Genomic DNA, 25,651 nt, shown 5'->3' with positions numbered 1-25,651 from the left:
AAAAATAAATAAAGTAAAATATAAAAAACACAACAAAACCAAAATAAAGTGTTAGAAGTATAAGTCACATAACACTCATTTAGCTGTAGCTATTGGGCACAAACAAAATATATGTCACATGACACATTCAGCTGTAGCTATAGGGCACATGATATAGGGCAAAAAGTATGTGTCATATAACACACAGCTTATAGATCACAAATTATATGTCACATAACACACAGATAAAGGGCACAAAGTATATGTCACACAACACACAGATATAGGGCACAAAGTATATGTCACATAACACACAGATATAGGGCACAACAAATTATGTCACATAATAACACACATTTAGTTTTAGCTATAGCATGATCTCTTCAATTGTTTTTGCTGCCTTGGATAATCATCATTAATCTCATGAAGACTTCAAGAAATTAATGATGATCATCCAAGGCAGCAAAAACAATTGCATTATTATAAATCACATACTAAATATGCAGAATCAGAATATATCAGTATGTGACACGTGACTCATGACAGTATGAGAATATATCAGTATTTTGTGACAAGTGAGTGAGTCATGACAGTATTAGTATATATGAGTATTTTGTGACATGTGAATGGCACGTCACAAAATACTGATATATTCTGATACTGTCATGAGTCACTCACATGTCACATACTCATATATTCTGATACTAGTGTCATGAGTCACTCACATGTCACAAAATACTGATATTTTGATACTGTCATCATGAGAGTGACTCATGACAGCATCAGAATATATACGTATGTGACATGATGATGTGAGTGACTCGCCCCAAGGGTCTGACCTGGGGATTAATGGTGTAGGTAATGGGTTTCTAGAGTGGCAGCAGGACCAGGTAACTGATTTGAAAGTGGGGCTAACATAAAGGCTGCATAGCCAATATCTGATTTGAGGTCTGATATGTGTATGTTACTGGAACCACAGCTGTAAGCGAGGATTTGAACTGATGTCTAATGTGGGTATGGGACCAATTGAGGGGCTGTAGGACCAGGGTTTGATATCTGAATTAGGCATAAGGCTGGGGTAGGGAGGCCAGTGCATGGCACTATCAGCAGCCTGAAATCTGAGGTCCAATGTAGGTATATGGGAGATAGGGAGACTGCAGGGCAAATGTAGATATGGGTCTGACAGATAGCTGCAGACTCAGAGCTCTGAAATCTGAGGTCCAATGTAGGTATATGGGAGATAGGGAGACTGCAGGTCAAATGTAGATATGAGTCTGAAACATAGATGCAGTCTCAGAGCTCTGAAATCTGAGGTCCAATGTAGGTATATGGGAGACAGGGAGACATCTAAAGGTGCTCTTAAAGTGAAGGTAAACTTTGGTGAATAAAAGCCCGTTTTTTAAAAATACTATTAAAAACAGGGGCACTTTCATTCATCAAAGTTTACAAAGCAGCCGTTTTGATTAAAAACTTACCTCTCTTCTTTGCACAGCCAGAGTAGTTTACCCCTCCTTGAAATCCTCTCTTCACACCTCAGCAATGACTAATCCGGCTTCCTCCAATCACAGCATGGCCTCAGGCAATAACCACCCTGGGGGGAAAGCTGTGATTGGAGGAAGGAGGATTAGTCATTGCTGATGTGTGAAGAGAGGATTTCCAGGAGGGGTAAGCTGCTGTAGCTGTGAAAAAAAACAAAGGTAAGTTTTTAATCAAAACGGCTGATTTGTAAACTTTGATGAATGAAAGTGCCTCTGTTTTTAATAGTATTTTTTACAAAACGGGCTTTCATTCATCAAAGTTTACCTTCACTTTAATTTGCACCCTCATTACTGTACTGTTGCATTAGCTCATTATTGATATATTAAATAAGTTAAGTTAGCTATTTTGAATCTACACTGATAACCAATCTATTAAGTTATTCCCTTTTACATTTTGGGGAAAATCTTTACATGGCTCCCTTAAGCCAACTGGTTGATAAATCTTTTGGTAAGAGATGAATATGCAATTGTATAGAATAATACAGAATTTACATTTGTATTATAGATTTCCTGCAGATTTATTAACACTTTAATATGACACCTGTAAACACTAACAACATTACAAGCGTCTCTCACTAATAATAACAGCAACAAGTGACGAAAAGAGAAGAGGTAAGTGAAATCATGACTAATTCTTTAGATCAGCCCCACTGATAGGCATTGCATGCATGTGTCATCCCCATACGGCCACGGTACAGTGAAGGAATCAAACTGGGCCTACTACCAAAAAAAGGTCCTTTGACCTCAGGCTCATCTGGGCTGGCCAGCCACCTGCTATGTCTGCTCCTCACTGGTCACTGTCAGTCACTCAGCTGGATCGGGATGGGCCCGGCAACTTTCCCTCCGGCTCCAAGTACAACTCGAGTCTCTTACTCTCCGATGAGATTTGACAGCCTCTGCGCTGCCGGCCGCACACTGTCCGCTGCGATGACTGACAGAGCAAACTGAGTTGAGTGACACACCTGCGTGCTGGGGGTGTGTCAGTCAAATCAGTGTGCTCAGTCAGTCATCGCATCGGACATTGTGTTGGCTAAGGCTTGGCTTTGGAAAAAGTGCAATAGCCAGGGATTTATTTTGGCAACATTAGAATGTGGAATTATAATAATACTGGCATGGCAGTGGTACATAATAATACATTTTTATTACATAATATATAAAAAAATATTTCTTGAATGTGGTCGCGGTGGGCGTGGCTAAACTACAGCGCAGCCTAATGGGCATTTGCCCGGTATGCCAGACATTCAGTCTGGGTCTGTGTAGTATCAAATATATAGTATATCGTTTCACCTGTATTATTATGTGTGTGGTCCAATACGTTGGAAAAACAACTAGAGAGGCCCGCACTAGATTTAGTGAACATGTTACAGATGTGAAATACTATAATAAGGACTCCAGGGAAGCCAATCATTTTAATCATGTTCACTTCACTAATATAGTCAAACTTTCTATTCAAATTATTGATACGGCAATGGTACCTCCAAGGGGAGGTGACAGAAATAAAATCTTGGAAAAAAGGAACTATATTGGATATTAAAGATGAAAACTAGAAATCCAGATGGGATGAATAAAGAATGGGACATAAATTATTTTATTGATTGATGTCCCTCTATAATGAACTAAGAATGTTCTTGCTTCCCTCCTATGTTTTTCCTTTTTCTTCAAGATTGCAGTATACCTTTATTCCATTATTGTGAAATCAGACGCTGTTTCTCTATTTGCCCATGGGGGATTATTGTTGTATAAGATATATGAGCAATTTGGGTTTATTTAAATGTACTAACATTGTTCAGAATATTATTGAATACTGTATACACATTTTTATTTAATCCTGTATGTGCATAAATGTAATCGTTTTTGGCCAAGTTGTTGAATGTATCGGCAGATGTAATTATGATGCACATCATTTGGGAAAGTTTTGTCTAACATCATGGAATTCACTTCTGCGTTAACATTTACTAAGTTCACTGTTATAGATTATATGAGGCCCATTTATCAAGACTCACCAGAAACAGGAGTTATGAAGCAGCGATCTAAAAACTGCTGCTCCATAACCCTGTCCGCCTGCTCTAAGCAGACGGACATGAATCGCCACAATTCAACCCACATCTCCCTGCTGGGGGCCGATTGGCCACGAGTCTGCAGGGGGTGGCGTTGCACCAGCAGCTCTTGTGAGCTGCTGGTGCAATGCTGAATACGGAGAGCGTATTGCTCTCCGCATTCAGTGAGGTCTTGCGGACCTGATCCGTACTGTTGGATCAGGTCCACAAGACCGTTGTTAAATAGGCCTCTATATGTAATTAATGATAATACTCTCCCAGCTTTAGCCTCTATGTTTTGACCACGGTTGCTGTTGTTTTTATTATCTTACCCCTTTAAGGGGCCCCAAGTGGTTAAATCTGTTAAATAGGAAAAACAGCTAGACTTCACTAGTAAACGAGTAAGTGCCACCAGGGGGCGTGAAACGCGTTAGATAATGTTTGACCGTTTGGTCTCTCTGCCTTGTTGTATACTCTTTTTAACAATGTTCAAATAATTTTTTTTTTTTTTACCTTTAACCCCTTAATGACAACTGACGTACCAGGTACGTCATGCAAAATCTAACAGTTAATGACAATGGACGTACCTGGTACGTCAGTTGTCTAACAGAGTGCTGGAAGCGATCACAAATGCTTCCAGCAGCTCTGAGGGTATTGCAGTGATGCCTCGATATGGAGGCATCCTGCAATACCACTTTACAAGCCTCCGTGGCCCTCTCTGCACCGGTAGCGATGGTGCCAGTGTCCGCCGGTGTGAGGGTGTGTGCGCGCGTGCACGAGGGGTGAGTGTGCACGTGAATGTGCCACACTGACACCAATGAATGAGGGCAGAAAGGGATTAAAAGGTAATTTTTTTTTTTTAAATATAAAAGGATCTGGGAGGGGGAGGGGTGGGGGTATTGTGGGGGGCTGCTACACTACAGAAATAGTTTTTAAGTTAAAAATAAAATAAAAATACTTTTTGGGGGATTTTTGGGGCCAAACTGGGTACTGGCAGACAGCTGCCAGTACCCAAGATGGTGGTAATTAGGTAGGGGAGAGGGTTAGAGAGCTGGAGGGGGGATCAGGGAGGTTGGGGCTAAGGCAGGGGTCCATCACAGCTAAAATATTTTATTATTTTTATTTAAAAAAAAAAAAAAAACTCTTTTATTTAGTACTGGCAGACTTTCTGCCAGTACTTAAGATGGCGGGAACAATTGTGGGGTGGGGGAGGGAAGAGTGCTGTTTGGGAGGGATCAGGAGGTGGGATGTGTCAGGTGGGAGGCTGATCTCTAAAATTAACCCTGCAAGCTCCCTACAAGCTACCTAATTTAACCCCTTCACTGCTGGGCATAATTAACGTGTGGTGCGCAGCAGCATTTAGTGGCCTTCTAATTACCAAAAAGCAACGCCAAAGCCATATAAGTCTGCTATTTCTGAACAAAGGGGATCCCAGAGAAGCTTTTACAACAATTTCTGCCATAATTGCACAAGCTGTTTGTAAATAATTTCAGTGAGAAACCTAAAATTGTGAAAAATGTAAAGTTTTTTTTTTTTATTTGCTCGCATTTGGCGGTGAAATGGTGGCATAAAATATACCAAAATGGGCCTAGATCAATACTTGGGGTTGTCTACTACACTACACTAAAGCTAAAATTAACCCTACAAGCTCCCTACAAGCTCCCTAATTAACCCCTTCACTCCTGGGCATAAAACACGTGTGGTGCGCAGCGGCATTTAGCGGCCTTCTAATTACCAAAAAGCAACCCCAAAGCCATATATGTCTGCTATTTCTGAAAAAAGGGGATCCCAGAGAAGCATTTACAACCATTTGTGCCATAATTGCAGAAGCTGTTTGTAAATAATTTCGGTGGGAAACCTAAAGTTTGTGACAAATTTTGTGAAAAAGTGAACTTTTTTTTTTTTTTTTTTGATCGCATTTGGCGGTGAAATGGTGGCATGAAATATACCAAAATGGGCCTAGATCAATACTTTGGGATGTCTTCTAACAAAAAATATATACATGTCAAGGGATATTCAGGTATTCCTGACAGATATCAGGGTTCCAATGTAACTAGCGCTAAATTTGGAAAAAAGTGGTTTGGAAATAGCAAAGTGCTACTTGTATTTATGGCCCTATAACTTGCAAAAAAAGCAAAGAACATGTAAACATTGGGTATTTCTAAACTCAGGACAAAATTTAGAAACTATTTAGCATGGGTGTTTTTTAGTGATTGTAGATATGTAACAGATTTTGGGGGTCAAAGTTATGTCTCTTCCTGCACTTCTATTTCTGCACTGCCCCATTCATGGGGCATGCAGAAAAAACCTGATCTCGCCACTGTTAGCGAGACAGCGGATATAAAGAGCCCAGGACAGCAGCACCGTACTCCTTAAGGGCTAAATGACCAGCATCGTACCCTAAGGGGTTAATGCTTTTTGCAGGCAGGTAAGTTCTATGACAAGATGTAAATACATATAAATGCTTGAACATTCAGCAAAGGGTAAAAAAGTAAACATAAAAGAATCACTGTACTATAGAATTTGTTTCCTCTTAATTAGTTCCAAATGACTTGTTATACATACTGCATAATATTACATGTATTATATGTGCCTTTATATTTATCTTTGTATTTGAAATAGCTGGTTTTAGAGTACAATGTCCCTTTAATAATATTATAGGAAAAGCTACCTTTGGTGATTTATAAAACCCCTCTCAGTTTTACTATGTTTTATATATTTTTGTATTTATTTTTGGAGCACATTATCACATTTATTTTAAACAGATCATTCAGACAAGTGGTTCTTTTGATGTTCTTGTAACTAAATGATGTAAACCATAAAGTTGAAAATTCCTTACGTATTTTAAACGAAGCTCAGCGCTTCTCTCCTTGCAGCGGCTGGACACAAACCGATCTATGCAAATAGAAAAACAGAAATATAATCAGACATAAGGGAAACAATATGTTGTCTTGTGGAATGTGCTAATTCCTGACTCTGTTTCAATGTGTGAGAATAATTATTTGAACACTTTTACAGTGCAATAAGGCGAGTTTATAAATTAAAGCCATTCCAATCCATAAGAAAACATTTGTTAAACCAGTTTTTGCATTGTTTTTTTAAAATTATCTAATTCAAGACCTTTTATTTCTTAAAAACGCCTTTTATCTATTTTTGAACAATATAACTGGGATTTTGCACTTTTTTGGGGGGGAGGGGGTCAGTCACAGATTCACAGTTTGAAGCTATGAAACATGTTCATAAACAAAATACAATTATCTGAACGTTTCTTTATAATTCCAATCAAATGGTTTGGTCTTTAAAAATGTTAATTAAAAATGATGGCAAATATTTAACTGCACACATCATCAAAAGTGCTTCTTAAAAAACGTTTAACTAAACATACAAAGCAGTAATCAGTGATAATAAATCAATGTGCGCATGATATTCTATTTCCCAATTTGCTGCTTAATTTCTGCGTCTAGTCCTGATGTTCCCGATTTGGGTCTCCATTTATGAAGCAGCGGATGTTGCTTCGGAGGCCCCATCGTTTCTGGTCCGCCTAAAACTGAAGAAGCAGCGGTCGTAAGATCGCTGCTTTTTATCCCGATCCTATTGAGATGATTGATGGCCACTGCTAGCAGCTGATTGGCCGCCAGTGAACAGGGGGTGGCATTGCACAAGCATTTTACCAGAAATGCTTGTGCACTGATAAATGCAGTCAGCGTATGCGGTCTGCATTTATCGGTGTCGAGCGGACATGATTTGCTATAGCGAATCATGTCTGATCGACATTTAATAAATCTACCCCTAACTGTTTACTAACTCAGGTGAGTTAACTAATCTGAACAGACGCTTCTAATGGATTGGAATGGTATCTGTAAAAAAAGAACAAACAATACCCAAATCATCTTCTCTGTTTTTATAAGGCAAATGTAAAAGATTGAAATCTATGTACAAAATTAGGCTACTTATCTAAAATGTGATCATTTAAAATAAATACTTTCTTTGTTCAATAATAATTTTTTGTCCAACACTCATTAATAAGCTGTGATCTACAGGGCATTTCATTTTGTCTGTTAATAATAAAATAACAGCATAATACTATTACAATATAACATAAAGGGACATCGTACCTTCCAACATTTCCCAGAGCCTTTTCGGGATTGGGAGGTGAGGGAGACTTGTGGGCGGCGGCCATGGGTGTTCTTTGGGCGGAGCTGCAATTAAGTGGCAGAGCTACGATGAGCGGTGGGTGGGGTTAGGCATGTTGTGGGCGGGTTGGGTAGATTTGGGGGGTGGGTCATAGTTGGAGTCAGGGCAGTCCCTGGTTTTGTTTTTGAAAACTGGACATTTGCCCTGAAGGGTAAGAGCAGGAGAGACAGTATAGCAGAGCTCCCAAACCATGATAATATGGCACTATAAAGAGTGATTGGGAGGTCTGGGGCATGAGTTTGTTGGAGCATGTGATTTTTGCCCTAATGTCCCTTGCTAATGAACAAAACTGCAGCTCTTGAGCAGGAATGGCTGGTTATTGGTTACTATACGCATATTCTGCTGATAATGTCTCACTGGCCATGTCCTGCTCATGAGGTTAAACACAATCTATCAACCGATCTTTATCAACAGGTTTTCAGCCACCAATAAGCATTTTATAAATTCAAGCCAATCGCAATCACAGATTTTCTAGTGTTTCTCTGAGTCAAAAACGTGTCTTTGTCTCATTGATAACAGATCCTGATAGCCCCAGTCAAGGTGATCACAATCCGATTTCTTGATACTTTTCTATTGGTTTTCAGGACCATTTTTCACTTCTCAAATTTGACAGCTAAAAGCACTTGATAAAGTCTCAAACCCACCTTTTTGACATACTATAGAGCACTGGTTTTCAAACCTGTACTCAGGCCTCCCCAACAGGCCAGGTTTTCAGGATTACCTTGGATGAGAGCAGGTAAAATAACCATGGTTACTAATCAGCTGATAATTTCACCTGTGCTCTAGTTCAGACTGAGGACAGGTTTGAAAACCAGTGCTACAGAGTATTTCAAGACGTTTTGTAATGAAACAGTTATTTTGTGCAGGGCAATTTGACACTAAAATAACCAACTGCACGGTTTTAGATGTACATATAAATATAAGGTCTAGATTCATTAAAGCTCTCTACATCTCTCTTGTATACTCCATTATTAGTGGGCAGTTCAGAAATATATACAGGTACATATTGCCAAATCAGGAATTCAAAAATACAGAATTATTCCGAAATCCAAACTTTATCATTAATATTTTTAAAAAATCTAATTATTAAAAATTGCCATTCTCCCCGCCAGAAACTCATAGAAGTTAGGGTTGTTTTGTGATCTTAAATGCAAATTCTAGTATATATTTATTTTAAACAGCTATTACCTTTCTGATTACAATACTATAGTATATCTTTCTGAGGGTACTATGTATAGAAAAGTATTAACAAAGATATAAAACTACCTTCAGGTTGCCTGTAGAAGCTGTATTATAACAACATGTAAATATTGCCTAAATGATATAAGATATTGTTGTCTACTCTTGGTCCCAACCCTTCTTCCTTTCTATAGATGCAAATATTCTGAAATCCAAACCTTTTCCAGACACAAGCAGTATGGACAAAGAGCTTTGTACCTGTATATGTATGTGTCTGTGTGTATAAATATATATATATATATATACACATATATATGTATATATATATATATATATATATATATACACACACATATATATATATTTATATATATATATACACAGTATATATACACACACACACACACACACATATATATATTTATATATATATATACACAGTATATATACACACACACACACACACACACATGTATATATATGTGGCTGTATCTAATTGCCATATACGTGATATCTCATACAGCAAACGAGATCTGCAGGAAACACAAGAAAACAAAAATCATAATCGAAAACATCTAGAAATGTCATTTAGCAATCAAGTTCTTAAAACGATTATTATTATTCTACACTTGCACTTTTGTGATAGCAAGTAACAATACTTTCTTCCATTTTTCTATCAGCAATTGCGACGTTATGATTGGGATTTTTCTGTTTGGTGCCTAGTCTTGTCTCTAGATCTTTTGCACGTTTATTTTAGTACATGCTATTTGCAGGATCACGTTCTGTACAGTCAGAACTTACAGTTTTGCGAGAATGAAGCGGCTCAATAGTTTCAAAGGTAGAAAGCTTGACATTTTAAAAAACACATTTTAAAGTGTGTGAAAATTTTAACAGCCAACTATTGTAAATGGGAAATGCCAATAACCGAAGTAAGAATTTATTTTACGATATAAATTACACGTCATACACACATGTACCGTTTACCCATAATGCCTCAGCTCAAATGTATAAAATATTCATTTACAAGTTTAACTATTCTTTTGGGAGTAAAAAGGTTAATGTCACACATGGCAATTGACATTGTCACTTCACAATGTACAATAGTGTTGATAAAAACACCTGTATTGTAAGGGACAAACACACATAACGGCCATTTTATTATAGATTTGCATTTGTATAATGGGAAACTGGAAGTAACATCACAATGCGAAAAAAGTTTACTCTCAAATTGGAATACTAGTGCATAGATGTTTGTAGTATACTTGTGGTATGAATTTCACTGTAGTGCAATTTACTCTACAGCTCTTGTGCAAAATACTGCTCCATTATCTGTAGCAATTATCACAAGGATTATGATCGAGGCCATCGTTAACAAGGGACATTGGTGCAAAAATTGCATGTTCTTCTAAAGAACTGGTTTTCAAACTTTTCCTCAGGCCTCCCCAACAGGCCAGGTTTTCAGGATAACCTTGAGGGAGGGCAGGTTAATAACCATCAGCTGATTATTTTACCTGTGCTCCAGTTCAGATATCCTCAGAATGTGGCCTGTTAGGGAGGCCTGAGGGCAGGTTTGAAAAGTAGTGCTCTGAAGTAATAAAGCATTTTATATTTGTATTACAATGTCCCTTAGGATCTGATGAAACTTTTATTAGTTGTTACCTGTATGCGACTCCATTCAGTTCTGGATTAGCTCCTGGCTGTTCCATAGTCGTCCACTGAGCTGATCCAACCAAAAACTCTTTGTTTACACAGTTCCTGAGACTTTCTGGAATGCGCCCTGCAAATAAATAATAATGGTGGCTACTTGGTTGTCATGGTGTTATCTATAAGTGGTGGCTTTCTGTGGTGAAGCAAATGCTATGGGCCCAATTTATCAAGCCCTTCTCCTCCCTATGACTACAGGTTGTCACAAGAGAACCTGTAGTCACGATTTATCAAGCCCTTCTCCTCCCTATGACTTCAGGTTGTCACAAGAGAACCTGTAGTCACGATTTATCAAGCTCTTCTCCTCCCTATGACTGCAGGTTGTCACAAGAGAACCTGTAGTCACGATTTATCAAGCTCTTCTCCTCCCTATGACTGCAGGTTGTCACAAGAGAACCTGCAGTCACGATTTATTAAGCCGTTCTTCTCCCTATGACTGCAGGTTGTCACAAGAGAACCTGTAGTCACGATTTATCAAGCCATTCTCCTCCCTATGACTGCAGGTTGTCACAAGAGAACCTGTAGTCACGATTTATCAAGCCCTTCTCCTCCCTATGACTGCAGGTTGTCACAAGAGAACCTGTAGTCACGATTTATCAAGCCATTCTCCTCCCTATGACTGCATGATGTCACAAGAGAACCTGTAGTCACGATTTATTAAGCCCTTCTCCTCCATATTACTGCAGGTTGTCACAAGAGAACCTGTAGTCACGATTTATCAAGCCCTTCTCCTCCCTATGACTACAGGTTGTCACAAGAGAACCTGTAGTCACGATTTATTAAGCCCTTCTCCTCCCTATGACTGCAGGTTGTCACAAGAGAACCTGTAGTCACGATTTATCAAGCCCTTCTCCTCCCTATTACTGCAGGTTGTCACAAGAGAACCTGCAGTCACGATTTATCAAGCCCTTCTCCTCCCTATTACTGCAGGTTGTCACAAGAGAACCTGTAGTCACAATTTATCAAGCCCTTCTCCTCCCTATTACTGCATGATGTCACAAGAGAACCTGTAGTCACGATTTATTAAGCCCTTCTCCTCCCTATGACTGCAGGTTGTCACAAGAGAACCTGTAGTCACGATTTATCAAGCCCTTCTCCTCCCTATGACTGCAGGTTGTCACAAGAGAACCTGCAGTCACGATTTATCAAGCCCTTCTCCTCCCTATGACTGCAGGTTGTCACAAGAGAACCTGTAGTCACGATTTATCAAGCCCTTCTCCTCCCTATGACTTCAGGTTGTCACAAGAGAACCTGCAGTCACGATTTATCAAGCCCTTCTCCTCCCTATGACTGCAGGTTGTCACAAGAGAACCTGCAGTCACGATTTATCAAGCCCTTCTCCTCCCTATGACTGCAGGTTGTCACAAGAGAACCTGCAGTCACGATTTATCAAGCCCTTCTCCCTATAACTGCAGGATGTCACAAGAGAACCTGCAGTCACGATTTATCAAGCCCTTCTCCTCCCTGTGACTTCAAGTTGTCACAAGAGAACCTGTAGTCACGATTTATCAAGCCCTTCTCCTCCCTATTACTGCAGGATGTCACAAGAGAACCTGTAGTCATGATTTATCAAGCCCTTCTCCTCCCTGTGACTGCAAGTTGTCACAAGAGAACCTGTAGTCACGATTTATCAAGCCCTTCTCCTCCCTATTACTGCAGGTTATCACAAGAGAACCTGTATTCACGATTTATCAAGCCCTTCTCCTCCCTATTACTGCAGGTTGTCACAAGAGAACCTGCAGTCACAATTTATCAAGCCCTTCTCCTCCCTATTACTGCAGGATGTCACAAGAGAACCTGTAGTCACAATTTATCAAGCCCTTCTCCTCCCTATTACTGCATGATGTCACAAGAGAACCTGTAGTCACGATTTATTAAGCCCTTCTCCTCCCTATGACTGCAGGTTGTCACAAGAGAACCTGTAGTCACGATTTATCAAGCCCTTCTCCTCCCTATGACTGCAGGTTGTCACAAGAGAACCTGCAGTCACGATTTATCAAGCCCTTCTCCTCCCTATGACTGCAGGTTGTCACAAGAGAACCTGTAGTCACGATTTATCAAGCCCTTCTCCTCCCTATGACTTCAGGTTGTCACAAGAGAACCTGCAGTCACGATTTATCAAGCCCTTCTCCTCCCTATGACTGCAGGTTGTCACAAAAGAACCTGCAGTCACGATTTATCAAGCCCTTCTCCCTATTACTGCAGGATGTCACAAGAGAACCTGCAGTCACGATTTATCAAGCCCTTCTCCTCCCTGTGACTTCAAGTTGTCACAAGAGAACCTGTAGTCACGATTTATCAAGCCCTTCTCCTCCCTATTACTGCAGGATGTCACAAGAGAACCTGTAGTCATGATTTATCAAGCCCTTCTCCTCCCTGTGACTTCAAGTTGTCACAAGAGAACCTGTAGTCACGATTTATCAAGCCCTTCTCCTCCCTATTACTGCAGGTTATCACAAGAGAACCTGTATTCACGATTTATCAAGCCCTTCTCCTCCCTATTACTGCAGGTTGTCACAAGAGAACCTGCAGTCACAATTTATCAAGCCCTTCTCCTCCCTATTACTGCAGGATGTCACAAGAGAACCTGTAGTCACAATTTATCAAGCCCTTCTCCTCCCTATGACTTCTCCTCCCTATTTTATGTATTGCATTATAAATATATATATATAAACACGCACTATATTATTTATGTATTGCATTATAAATATATCTATACACACGCACTATATTATTTATGCATTACATATATGTGTGTGTGTGTATATATATATATATATATATATATATATATATATATATATAGGGAGTGCAGAATTATTAGGCAAATGAGTATTTTGACCACATCATCCTCTTTATGCATGTTGTCTTACTCCAAGCTGTATAGGCTCGAAAGCCTACTACCAATTAAGCATATTAGGTGATGTGCATCTCTGTAATGAGAAGGGGTGTGGTCTAATGACATCAACACCCTATATCAGGTGTGCATAATTATTAGGCAACTTCCTTTCCTTTGGCAAAATGGGTCAAAAGAAGGACTTGACAGGCTCAGAAAAGTAAAAAATAGTGAGATATCTTGCAGAGGGATGCAGCACTCTTAAAATTGCAAAGCTTCTGAAGCGTGATCATCGAACAATCAAGCGTTTCATTCAAAATAGTCAACAGGGTCGCAAGAAGCGTGTGGAAAAACCAAGGCGCAAAATAACTGCCCATGAACTGAGAAAAGTCAAGCGTGCAGCTGCCAAGATGCCACTTGCCACCAGTTTGGCCATATTTCAGAGCTGCAACATCACTGGAGTGCCCAAAAGCACAAGGTGTGCAATACTCAGAGACATGGCCAAGGTAAGAAAGGCTGAAAGACGACCACCACTGAACAAGACACACAAGCTGAAACGTCAAGACTGGGCCAAGAAATATCTCAAGACTGATTTTTCTAAGGTTTTATGGACTGATGAAATGAGAGTGAGTCTTGATGGGCCAGATGGATGGGCCCATGGCTGGATTGGTAAAGGGCAGAGAGCTCCAGTCCGACTCAGACGCCAGCAAGGTGGAGGTGGAGTACTGGTTTGGGCTGGTATCATCAAAGATGAGCTTGTGGGGCCTTTTTGGGTTGCTAAATAGCTATAACTAAAAACAAACTAAAAACTACTTCCAAAACTATTCAGCTTTGATATTAATGAGTTTTTTGGGTTCATTGAGAACATGGTTTTTGTTCAATAATATAATTAATCCTCAAAAATACAACTTGCCTAATAATTCTGCACTCCCTGTATATATATATACTTCTCTCTGTAAAGCTTCCTTGACATAGCTCCAAGTTGGGCTTGTCACGCTTTTGTCTCTGAAGAATCCCAAGCATGAGCACTTAAATATGTCACAAAGGGAGCGAGCAGGACTCTGGATATAGACAAATTATAAAAGTATAGCTACAGGAATGAAGGATTTGGTAAGAGGCTTCCAAAGGGAAAAGATTACTTTAAAAAATATATATATATATATATATATATATATATATATATATATATATATATATACTGTGTACAGTATATATATATATATATATATATATATATATATATATATATATATATATATATATATATATATATATATATATATATATGCTGTTAGAAGATGTTTGACACAGCTCACACACTTACATTTTACATACAAACGATTGGAAATGATTATTTTTCAAGTGTTCCTTTAAGTTTCTGTTTACAAAAGTTTCTGTGCTTATGTTGAATAGGAAAATCTGATTTTGGATGTAAAATGTATTGCATTTTGAAATCACAGATCACTTTGGCTACAGAAACACATGTAGTTACCTGTAACAGCTCTGCGCATCTCTGTAGCTGCGGCTTCCCTCATCTCGAGTGATGCTTGCTCGCTGTACCACGCCGTGTGTGGGGTGCAGATTAGGTTGGGAACATCTTTCAAAGCACCCTGCGCATATCTGAAACCCACAGGAGGTAGCTTGTTTAATCTTACACTTCTGCTAAAGGATGTATACGTTCAGTAAGTATTTGTAAGGTTTAGCTATAGATATTTTAGGAAAATATAAACAAAATCTGCAATAATTTTAAAATGTCCTTTTTTTAAAAAAAAGTTACATTAATGTCCTTTTAACAAAAAATATACCTTCTTACTATTTTGAACATTTTTGATCAAACACTGCAATGATAAATTAATAAACTGATGATCATATTTCACTTAAAAGATTTTTGGGCAGATTACGAGTGGAGCGCAAAAGTTTGCGCCTGAGCGATAAGGGGTTTGTCGTGGGAGTTAGCGCTTGTTGGCTTACCGCTGGTATTACAAGTTGAAAGTGAACGCGAATGTTTGAGCGCAATCGCTATTTATGCTAGAATGATTACTGCATCTTCAGAACTCTGGTTAACTGCTTTGTGAAAAACAAGTGTCACAAAATACATCAAAAATACATTTAAAAGTTCACTTATACTCATATGCATTTATGTATTTATATGTGAATATATATATTTACAGACATATATACACACACATATAAACACATCAATACATATGTGCACATATAAAGACAATGGGGCATATTTATGATTGTGCGAGCGGACACGATATGCTCTCGGCATTTATCATTGCACCACCAGTTCTTGTGAACTGCTGGTGCAATGCCGCCCCCTGCAGATTTGCGAGCCAATCGTCCGCTAGCAGGGGGTGTCAGTCAACCCGATCATATTCGATCGGGTTGATTTCTGGCCATTTCTGTCCGCCGCCTCAGAGCATGTGGACCGCTGCTTCATAACTTCTGTTTCCGGCGAGAAAAACAAGGCATCAAGCTCCGTACGGAGCTTAATAAATATGCCCTAAAATATGCAATATTTATTTTTTAATAAATTAAACCTAATTAGATTTATCAGATAACAACCTCAAAATAATGCATTTTATTCCAACTTTGAAACTGTGGTTAGACTTGTCTGCAGACTAAAGCCCAGATTAGCTCCTCCAAGTAAGGCAAATGGTGGGAGGAGTTTGGCTATTAAAAAATAACTGCTGTAAAAAAATATGTAATTTTTTTTTAAAAATGTTAAGACTTGGCTGATATGTTTTAACTGTAAATATTTCACATTCCAATGTTTTGCACATAGAGGAATATGTTCTTTGTATTTCTAAATAGATATTCCTATATATATATATATATATATATATATATATATATATATATATATATATATATATATCTTTATTTATCGATACCTATATATATATATATATATATACATATATATATATATATATACATATATATATATATATATATATATATATGCATATATATATATATATGCATATATATATATATATATATATATATATATATGCATATATATATATATATATACATATATATATATATATATATATATGCATATATATATATATATGCATATATATATATATATATATATATATATGCATATATATATATATATATATATATATATATATATATATATATATATATATACAGGGAGTGCAGAATTATTAGGCAAATGAGTATTTTGACCACATCATCCTCTTTATGCATGTTGTCTTACTCCAAGCTGTATAGGCTCGAAAGCCTACTACCAATTAAGCATATTAGGTGATGTGCATCTCTGTAATGAGAAGGGGTGTGGTCTAATGACATCAACACCCTATATCAGGTGTGCATAATTATTAGGCAACTTCCTTTCCTTTGGCAAAATGGGTCAAAAGAAGGACTTGACAGGCTCAGAAAAGTCAAAAATAGTGAGATATCTTGCAGAGGGATGCAGCACACTTAAAATTGCAAAGCTTCTGAAGCGTGATCATCGAACAATCAAGCGTTTCATTCAAAATAGTCAACAGGGTCGCAAGAAGCGTGTGGAAAAACCAAGGTGCAAAATAACTGCCCATGAACTGAGAAAAGTCAAGCGTGCAGCTGCCAAGATGCCACTTGCCACGAGTTTGGCCATATTTCAGAGCTGCAACATCACTGGAGTGCCCAAAAGCACAAGGTGTGCAATACTCAGAGACATGGCCAAGGTAAGAAAGGCTGAAAGACGACCACCACTGAACAAGACACACAAGCTGAAACGTCAAGACTGGGCCAAGAAATATCTCAAGACTGATTTTTCTAAGGTTTTATGGACTGATGAAATGAGAGTGAGTCTTGATGGGCCAGATGGATGGGCCCGTGGCTGGATTGGTAAAGGGCAGAGAGCTCCAGTCCGACTCAGACGCCAGCAAGGTGGAGGTGGAGTACTGGTTTGGGCTGGTATCATCAAAGATGAGCTTGTGGGGCCTTTTCGGGTTGAGGATGGAGTCAAGCTCAACTCCCAGTCCTACTGCCAGTTTCTGGAAGACACCTTCTTCAAGCAGTGGTACAGGAAGAAGTCTGCATCCTTCAAGAAAAACATGATTTTCATGCAGGACAATGCTCCATCACACGAGTCTAAGTACTCCACAGCGTGGCTGGCAAGAAAGGGTATAAAAGAAGAAAATCTAATGACATGGCCTCCTTGTTCACCTGATCTGAACCCCATTGAGAACCTGTGGTCCATCATTGTCACAATCTGTTTGGAAAACAGAGTTATCTAGACAACAAAGAAGAAACTTCAATTAGACCACAGCTGCTGAGATAAAAGTTTAGGATTGTGGATTAGAATTATATGAAAAACACATAGGTTACCATAATGACAACGTGAGTCTCAAGTATAATTCTAAGCAGTTGGTATAAGTTTCAAATAAAAATAAACAAGAACTTAGAATTGCCACCTATGAGTTACTACAGTGAAATGCAGTTAAGGTTAATGAATGAAACTTGTGTGGAATAATGACAGAAGTTATAGAAAAAATACAGGCTGAGACACTGTAGCAATAAAGTATCAACTTACTGAACTCTAATAGAAAAAATGAAAGTTACAATGAGACTGATTAAAAAAACTTCAGGCTGAGTTAAGTTGAGCATACATACTGCAGGTAGTGATTGATTATAATATGATAGCTGCGAGTATATGTTTAGTTTGGACAGCCAAAGTAAAAGAGAGGGAGAGAGGTACCTTATCAGAGCCGGATGGCAAGTATAGATTTTGAGAGGTAGCTTCAATGCCAACTTAGAGTTCCGATGTGGATGTGAGCAGCGGCAATTGCCTGGTTGATCGATCCCGTTGGCGTGTGACGTCACCGCGGATTGATCTTGTAGATCCGGCCGGAATGTCTGATGTTATCGTAGCAGCAGGAGAATCTTGAATAGTAACACAGTAGCTGAGTGAACAGCGCAGGAGGGTTCAAGTAAGCTGAATCACTAAAAGGGTAATCTGTAGATTTTCAGGAGAGCATAGGATCGAGGTTGACTCAATACCAAGCAATGAACTAAAGGAGTGGCAATCTTTTATAGGAAACAGGAAGTGAAGCAGAATGTTGTTAAAGGTACAGCAGCCCTAATTCTTGTTAACAAGTGATACTTAAAGGAGAATCCTGACAGGACCCCCTCCTCAAGGAGCAACCCCGGGGCTCAAGGACTGGGACGGTCAGGATTCCTACGATGGAACAGTGCAACCAGTCTAGGAGCGGAGATGTTAACAGCAGGCTCCCACGAATCATCATCCGGGGTGTAACCCTTCCAACGGATGAGATATTGAAGAACACCACGATGGATACGGGAGTCCAGGATAGAAAGCACCTCGTATTCAGTGTTAGGGTCCACAACAACCTCAGGATGGACGGTACCAGAAGTGGAGTTCCTGAGAGCCTTGTAGGGTTTTAGCAGGGATACATGAAAGGTGGGGTGCACCTTCATTGAATCAGGCAGCTTGAGACGAACAGCATTGGAATTGACGATGTGAGTCACAGGGTACGGTCCAATAAAAAGCGGAGCGAATTTTTTACAAGGAATGTTAAGTTTGAGGTTTTTGGTTGATAACCAAACTAAGTCACCAATCGAGTATAACGGAGATGGTATTCTTTTCCTGTCATAATAGAATTTTTGGGTCTTCTTTGCATCTTCTATAGCAGCCTTAACAGTGGAAAAATTGGACGAAATAAGAATGGAAAGATCCGAGATGTTGGGTGAAAAACTCTGGTTGTCGGGCAGTAGTTGAAATCTGGGATGAAATCCGTAGTTAGTATAAAATGGAGTTTGTTTAGTTGCGGAGTGGGTGGTGTTATTGAAGCAGAACTCTGTGTAGGGAAGATGCTTCGACTATTGCAGTGGTTGAGACGAGCAGTAAGTCCTAAGGAACTGTTCAAGCCACTGATTCAACCTCTCAGTCTGGCCGTTGGTCTGGGGATGGTAAGCCATACTCAGCCGTTTGTCAATTGAAAAAACCCTACAGAATTCACTCCAGAGTTTGCTAGAAAATTGAGTTCCTCTGTCAGTAAGCATAGTATCGGGGACACCGTGATGCTTAAAAACATGATGAATAAGTAGTTGAATGGTTTCAGATGCAGAGGGAAGTTTATGGTAAGGAATGAAGTGTGACATTTTGCTGAACAGATCGACAACAACTAAAATGGTAGTGTTGTTGTCTGATTTTGGAAGATCAACTATGAAATCTAGAGCGATCTCTAGCCAAGGTCTACTAGGCGTAGGTATTGGAATCAAGAGTCCATAGGGAGGATGTTTAGCTCTTTTGGAAACTGTACATTCTGTACAGGTGAGGACGTGCTTTTTTATGTCTTGACAGATTCCTGGCCACCAATAGGAACGTGTGATAAGTTCCTGTGTCTTTTTAATGCCGGGATGCCCAGCTAGTAAAGATTCATGTGAGGACTGCAAAACAATCTGTCTTAATTTAGGAGGGATGTACAATTTATCCTTGAAGTAGTATAAACCATCAGTCTTCTTCTGCAAGTGGGAGATTGGTTTACTGGAGTCCAAAGATTGCTCATGGGAGAGACTTGGGTTGGAGTCTATGACAAAAGAGACAAAGTTTTCTGATGGGATGATAGTATCTTTTGGATAATTGAAACGAGTGTGGGTAGGTAACCTTGATAAGGCATCTGCTTTATGGTTTTTCTTCGCTGGCCGGTAGACAATTTGAAAATTAAACCTAGAGAAGAAGAGGTTCCAGCGGACCTGTCTAGCGGAAAGTGTCCTTGTAGTTTTAAGGTATTGGAGATTCCTATGGTCCCTATATATGACAGTGGGAACTGAGGTGCCCTCTAGTAGGTGACGCCAGTGTTCGAGTGACAACTTAATGGCAAGGAGCTCCTTATCTCCAATAGGGTAGTTTTGTTCCGAGCTGGACAAACAGCGAGAAAAGTAAGCTACAGGATGGAGAGGTTGGTTTATACCAGAACGTTGAGATAAGACTGCTCCTACGGCTACATCTGAAGCGTCTACCTCTAGGGTATAAGGTAAGTCAGGGTTAGGAAATCTCAGGATTGGTGCGGTAGTGAAGCGATGTTTTAATATATCAAATGCTGATTGAGCTTCAGTATTCCATTTAAAAGGTGAATTGGATTTAGTTAGGAAAGTTAGAGGCTTTGTTATGTTCGAGAAGTTCTTTATGAACTTCCGATAAAAGTTCGCAAAACCAAGGAACCTTTGTACCTCTTTCCTGGTTTTAGGCGGGGGCCAGTCGATAATGGCCTGAATCTTGGCTTGTTCCATGTGAATTCCATTGGATGTTATTACATAGCCTAGAAAGGTTATACTCTGTGTGTTGAAAATACACTTCTCGGGTTTTGCATAAAGGAAATTACTCCTCAACCTAGAGAGTACCTGTCTTACGTGTAGAATATGTTCAGAGAAGGTCTTTGAGTAAATGAGTATGTCATACAAATATATGACAAGGAAAACATCTAGAAAATCTCTAAAGAGATCGTTGATTAGGTGTTGAAATGTGGCCGGGGCATTACATAAGCCGAATGGCATCACTGTGTACTCATACAGGCCATATCGAGTACGGAACGCTGTGAGCCATTCGTCACCACTTCTTACACGTATTAAGTTATAAGCCCCTCTGAGGTCTAATTTGGTGAAGTATTTAGCCCCTTCTAATCTTTCGATCAATTCAGGGATAAGTGGTAAGGGGTACCGGTTTTTTATTGTGATCTTGTTAAGTTGTCTGTAATCTACAATAGGCCGTAGAGAGCCATCTTTATTTTTCACGAAGAATATGCCCGCTCCAGCTGGAGAGGTGGAGGGGCGAATGAATCCCTTTCTTAAATTTTCCTCAAGATAGGTTTTTAGATGTGAAAGTTCGGGTTTGGATAAAGGAAAAATATGGCCATAGGGTATCTGTGCCCCTGGGACTAGCTCAATAGGGCAGTCATACTTCCTGTGTGGGGGAAGATTTTCTGACTGAGTTTTACTAAATACATCTGCAAAATCCCTGTACTGTTCAGGTAAATGTATATCATCTTGTACAGGGGTGATGTGCATGATGTTTAATGGGAAACATGTGGTACTGCAGTATTTAGAGGAAAAAGTAAGCGTCAAAGTTGTCCAGTTTATGTCAGGGTTGTGTAATGTTAGCCAATTTAACCCTATTATGACTGGAGATGCAGGGGAAGCAATGACATCAAACGTAAGATATTCCCTATGTTGTTCAGGGGTAGAGACTAGTATGGGTATTGTTTGAAACTCTACAATACCTGAGGAAATAGGCCTTCCATCAATACCCTTTAATAAAACAGGAGACTTTTTGTGGATAAGCGGAATTTTATTGATAAATGTATAATCTTTATCAATGTAACAAGCTGTTGCTCCAGAGTCAATTATTGCGGGCACGTTGAGCCGGTGTTGATCCCACTGAAAAGAGAGTGAGAGTTTACAGTATGTTGTTCTTAATTCAGAGGTATTACAACAATTACTAGAAATAACAGACTCACCCTTGTTAGATCTCTGCAGGGCTGGACAATCCTTAACTGAGTGTTCGTCTGAAGCGCAATAGAGGCACAGATTGTTTTCCCTGCGCCTGACTTTTTCTTGGGGGCTTAAAGGGCCTTTTAGAAAGCCAATGTCCATTGGTTCTATATTGGACTTGTGAGAGGAAGTGACAGGTGTACTACTAGTATTTTTCTTAGTGTATGCCTCTGGGTATGTTCTTTCATGCTGTCTTTCCCTTAATCTCCTATCAATAGTGATACTGAGCTTCATTAACTCTTCTAATGTGGGAGGAATATCCGTGCGGGAGAGTTCATCTTTAACAGAGTCTGCTAGACCCAGGCGGAACTGATTCCTTAAGGAGAGATTATTCCATTCGGAATCTTTTGCCCACCTCTTGAAATCTGTAATGTAGTCTTCGACTACCCTTTTTCTTTATTTCAGAGCCCTGAGTGTTGTCTCTGCAGTCTGTTGTTTGAAAGGGTCCTCATACAATTGACCCATGGCTAAGAGAAACTGATCCAATGAATTGAGTATATTTTCATTGGTCTCAAAAAAACTATTGGCCCAACTGCGTGGTTCCCCTCTAAGGAACGAGATAATAGTCAAGACTCTGATTCTATCATTAGGGTATGACTGTGGTTTTAAAGTGAACAGGAGGAGGCATGCATTTTTGAAATCTCTGTAGTGTGCCCTGTCTCCATAGAATTTTTCAGGAAGACTAACTTGTGGTTCAGGTGTATGTACTTTAGTCTCTAGGTAATCCTTTATGTAAGCTTTAAGTGCTACATTCTCTGCTTTTAATGTGTTAAGGCCATCAGCCAGTAAATCTACTTTTTGATTAAGAGATTGTATTTGTGCGGTCATCTCAGCTGGGTCCATGTTAAAAAAAGGGCTTGGTATTCTGTCACAATCTGTTTGGAAAACAGAGTTATCTAGAGAACAAAGAAGAAACTTCAATTAGACCACAGCTGCTGAGATAAAAGTTTAGGATTGTGGATTAGAATTATATGAAAAACACATAGGTTACCATAATGACAACGTGAGTCTCAAGTATAATTCTAAGCAGTTGGTATAAGTTTCAAATAAAAATAAACAAGAACTTAGAACTGCCACCTGTGAGTTACTACAGTGAAATGCAGTTAAGGTTAATGAATGAAACTTGTGTGGAATAATGACAGAAGTTATAGAAAAAATACAGGCTGAGACACTGTAGCAATAAAGTATCAACTTACTGAACTCTAATAGAAAAAATGAAAGTTACAATGAGACTGATTAAAAAAACTTCAGGCTGAGTTAAGTTGAGCATACATACTGCAGGTAGTGATTGATTATAATATGATAGCTGCGAGTATATGTTTAGTTTGGACAGCCGAAGTAAAAGAGAGGGAGAGAGGTACCTTATCAGAGCCGGATGGCAAGTATAGATTTTGAGAGGTAGCTTCAATGTCAACTTAGAGTTCCGATGTGGATGTGAGCAGCGGCAATTGCCTGGTTGATCGATCCCGTTGGCGTGTGACGTCACCGCGGATTGATCTTGTAGATCCGGCCGGAATGTCTGATGTTATCGTAGCAGCAGGAGAATCTTGAATAGTAACACAGTAGCTGAGTGAACAGCGCAGGAGGGTTCAAGTAAGCTGAATCACTAAAAGGGTAATCTGTAGATTTTCAGGAGAGCATAGGATCGAGGTTGACTCAATACCAAGCAATGAACTAAAGGAGTGGCAATCTTTTATAGGAAACAGGAAGTGAAGCAGAATGTTGTTAAAGGTACAGCAGCCCTAATTCTTGTTAACAAGTGATACTTAAAGGAGAATCCTGACAATCATCAAATGTGAGATTTACAAGGAGGGAAAACAGTACACCTCTCTGAACAGTGTCTGGGAGGCTGTGGTTGCTGCTGCACGCAATGTTGATGGTGAACAGATCAAAACACTGACAGAATCCATGGATGGCAGGCTTTTGAGTGTCCTTGCAAAGAAAGGTGGCTATATTGGTCACTGATTTGTTTTTGTTTTGTTTTTGAATGTCAGAAATGTATATTTGTGAATGTTGAGATGTTATATTGGTTTCACTGGTAAAAATAAATAATTGAAATGGGTATATATTTGTTTTTTGTTAAGTTGCCTAATAATTATGCACAGTAATAGTCACCTGCACACACAGATATCCCCCTAAAATAGCTATAACTAAAAACAAACTAAAAACTACTTCCAAAACTATTCAGCTTTGATATTAATGAGTTTTTTGGGTTCATTGAGAACATGGTTGTTGTTCAATAATAAAATTAATCCTAAAAAATACAACTTGCCTAATAATTCTGCACTCCCTGTATATATATATATATATATATATATATATATATATATATATATATATATGTATAGATATATATTTTACCAAAAAACAGATACATGTAGAAATATTTATTTATGAACATACTCTTGTATGTGTAGAACATTGGAATGTGATATATTCTTACACCTAGATTTAGAGTTTTGCGGCCGAAGGGGTGCGTTAGCTACGCGTCTTTTTTTTCTAGCGCTGCTTCTAAACAACGCTGGTATTTAGAGTTCTCTGAAGGGCTGCGTTAGGCGAGGAGCGGCTCCATCTTCAAGACCTCCGGCGCGGAACATCCTCCTTCCCCGACGACTACCCGACGAATGAAGGTTCCTTTAAGTGACGTCATCCAAGATGGCGTCCCTCGAATTCCGATTGGCTGATAGGATTCTATCAGCCAATCGGAATTAAGGTAGGAAAAATCTGATTGGCTGATTGAATCAGCCAATCAGATTCAAGTTCAACAGCCAATCGGATTGAACTTGAATCCGATTGGCTGATTCAATCAGCAAATCAGATTTTTCCTACCTTAAAGGATTACTTTCTGTTATAATTTTTAAGCTAAACAACTAACATATTAAAACCTACTGACCTATATTTTCTCCAAAACAAAGTTTCATAACGTTCTAAAAGTTGTATCTTTTATTCGCCGATGATGTCACGTTATCCTGCCCACTATTTTCAGCACTGTTTGTTCAAAATACTTAAACCAATAACTTAGTGTTTAAAGCGCAATTTTGAAACCTAGGTATTGTAAATGGATTGGTACAGAGCAAAGGATACCCACGGAGTGGGTTTGGAAAACAATTAAATTTGCAGACAAGATTTCTGATATACGGTAGAGATATGTTAATGAAATGCTATTGATAAAAAGCGTATTTGGGGTAGTTAGTTAGTAACAGGCATAGAAAATATTTACTTACAGTGGCCCTTTAATTCCGATTGGCTGATAGAATCCTATCAGCCAATCGGAATTCGAGGGACGCCATCTTGGATGACGTCACTTAAAGAAACCTTCATTCGTCGGGTAGTCGTCAGCGAAGGAGGATGTTCCACGCCGGAAGTCTTGAAGATGGAGCCGCTCCTCGTCGGATGGATGAAGATAGAAGATGCCGCTTGGATGAAGATGTCTGCCGGTCCGGATGTCCTCTTCTGCCCGGATAGGATGAAGACTTCTGCCGCTCCGGATGTCCTCTTTTGGTCCATCAGTGCCCGGCTGGGTGAACACGGCTCAAAGTAGGGAGATCTTCAGGGGGGTAGTGTTAGGTTTATTTAAGGGGGTTTGGGTTAGAGTAGGGATATGTGGGTGGTATTGTGTTTTTTTTTACAGGCAAAAGAGCTGATTA

The 25,651-nt window shown here is 39.2% G+C and overlaps 1 protein-coding gene across 3 annotated transcripts in view; it reads right to left on the bottom strand.

Moving 5' to 3' along the window:
- Positions 1-25,651, bottom strand: part of CTBP2 (C-terminal binding protein 2) — a 219,794-nt gene that overhangs the window by 21,296 nt on the left and 172,847 nt on the right. For all 3 annotated transcript variants that reach the window (XM_053692600.1, XM_053692601.1, XM_053692599.1), the window contains 3 exons: positions 14,959-15,086; positions 10,586-10,703; positions 6,393-6,448 (listed from right to left, as the gene is read on the bottom strand). In XM_053692600.1, coding sequence (XP_053548575.1) covers positions 6,409-6,448; positions 10,586-10,703; positions 14,959-15,086 — 286 coding nt within the window. In that variant the 3' untranslated portion in view covers positions 6,393-6,408. The remainder of the gene's footprint in view (positions 1-6,392; positions 6,449-10,585; positions 10,704-14,958; positions 15,087-25,651) is intronic.

The sequence above is a fragment of the Bombina bombina genome, chromosome 9 (genome assembly GCF_027579735.1).
Source record: "Bombina bombina isolate aBomBom1 chromosome 9, aBomBom1.pri, whole genome shotgun sequence".
In the NCBI taxonomy this organism is placed as follows: domain Eukaryota; kingdom Metazoa; phylum Chordata; class Amphibia; order Anura; family Bombinatoridae; genus Bombina; species Bombina bombina.
Note: the sequence above shows the minus strand (reverse complement) of the source record. Positions and strands in the feature narration are given on the sequence as shown.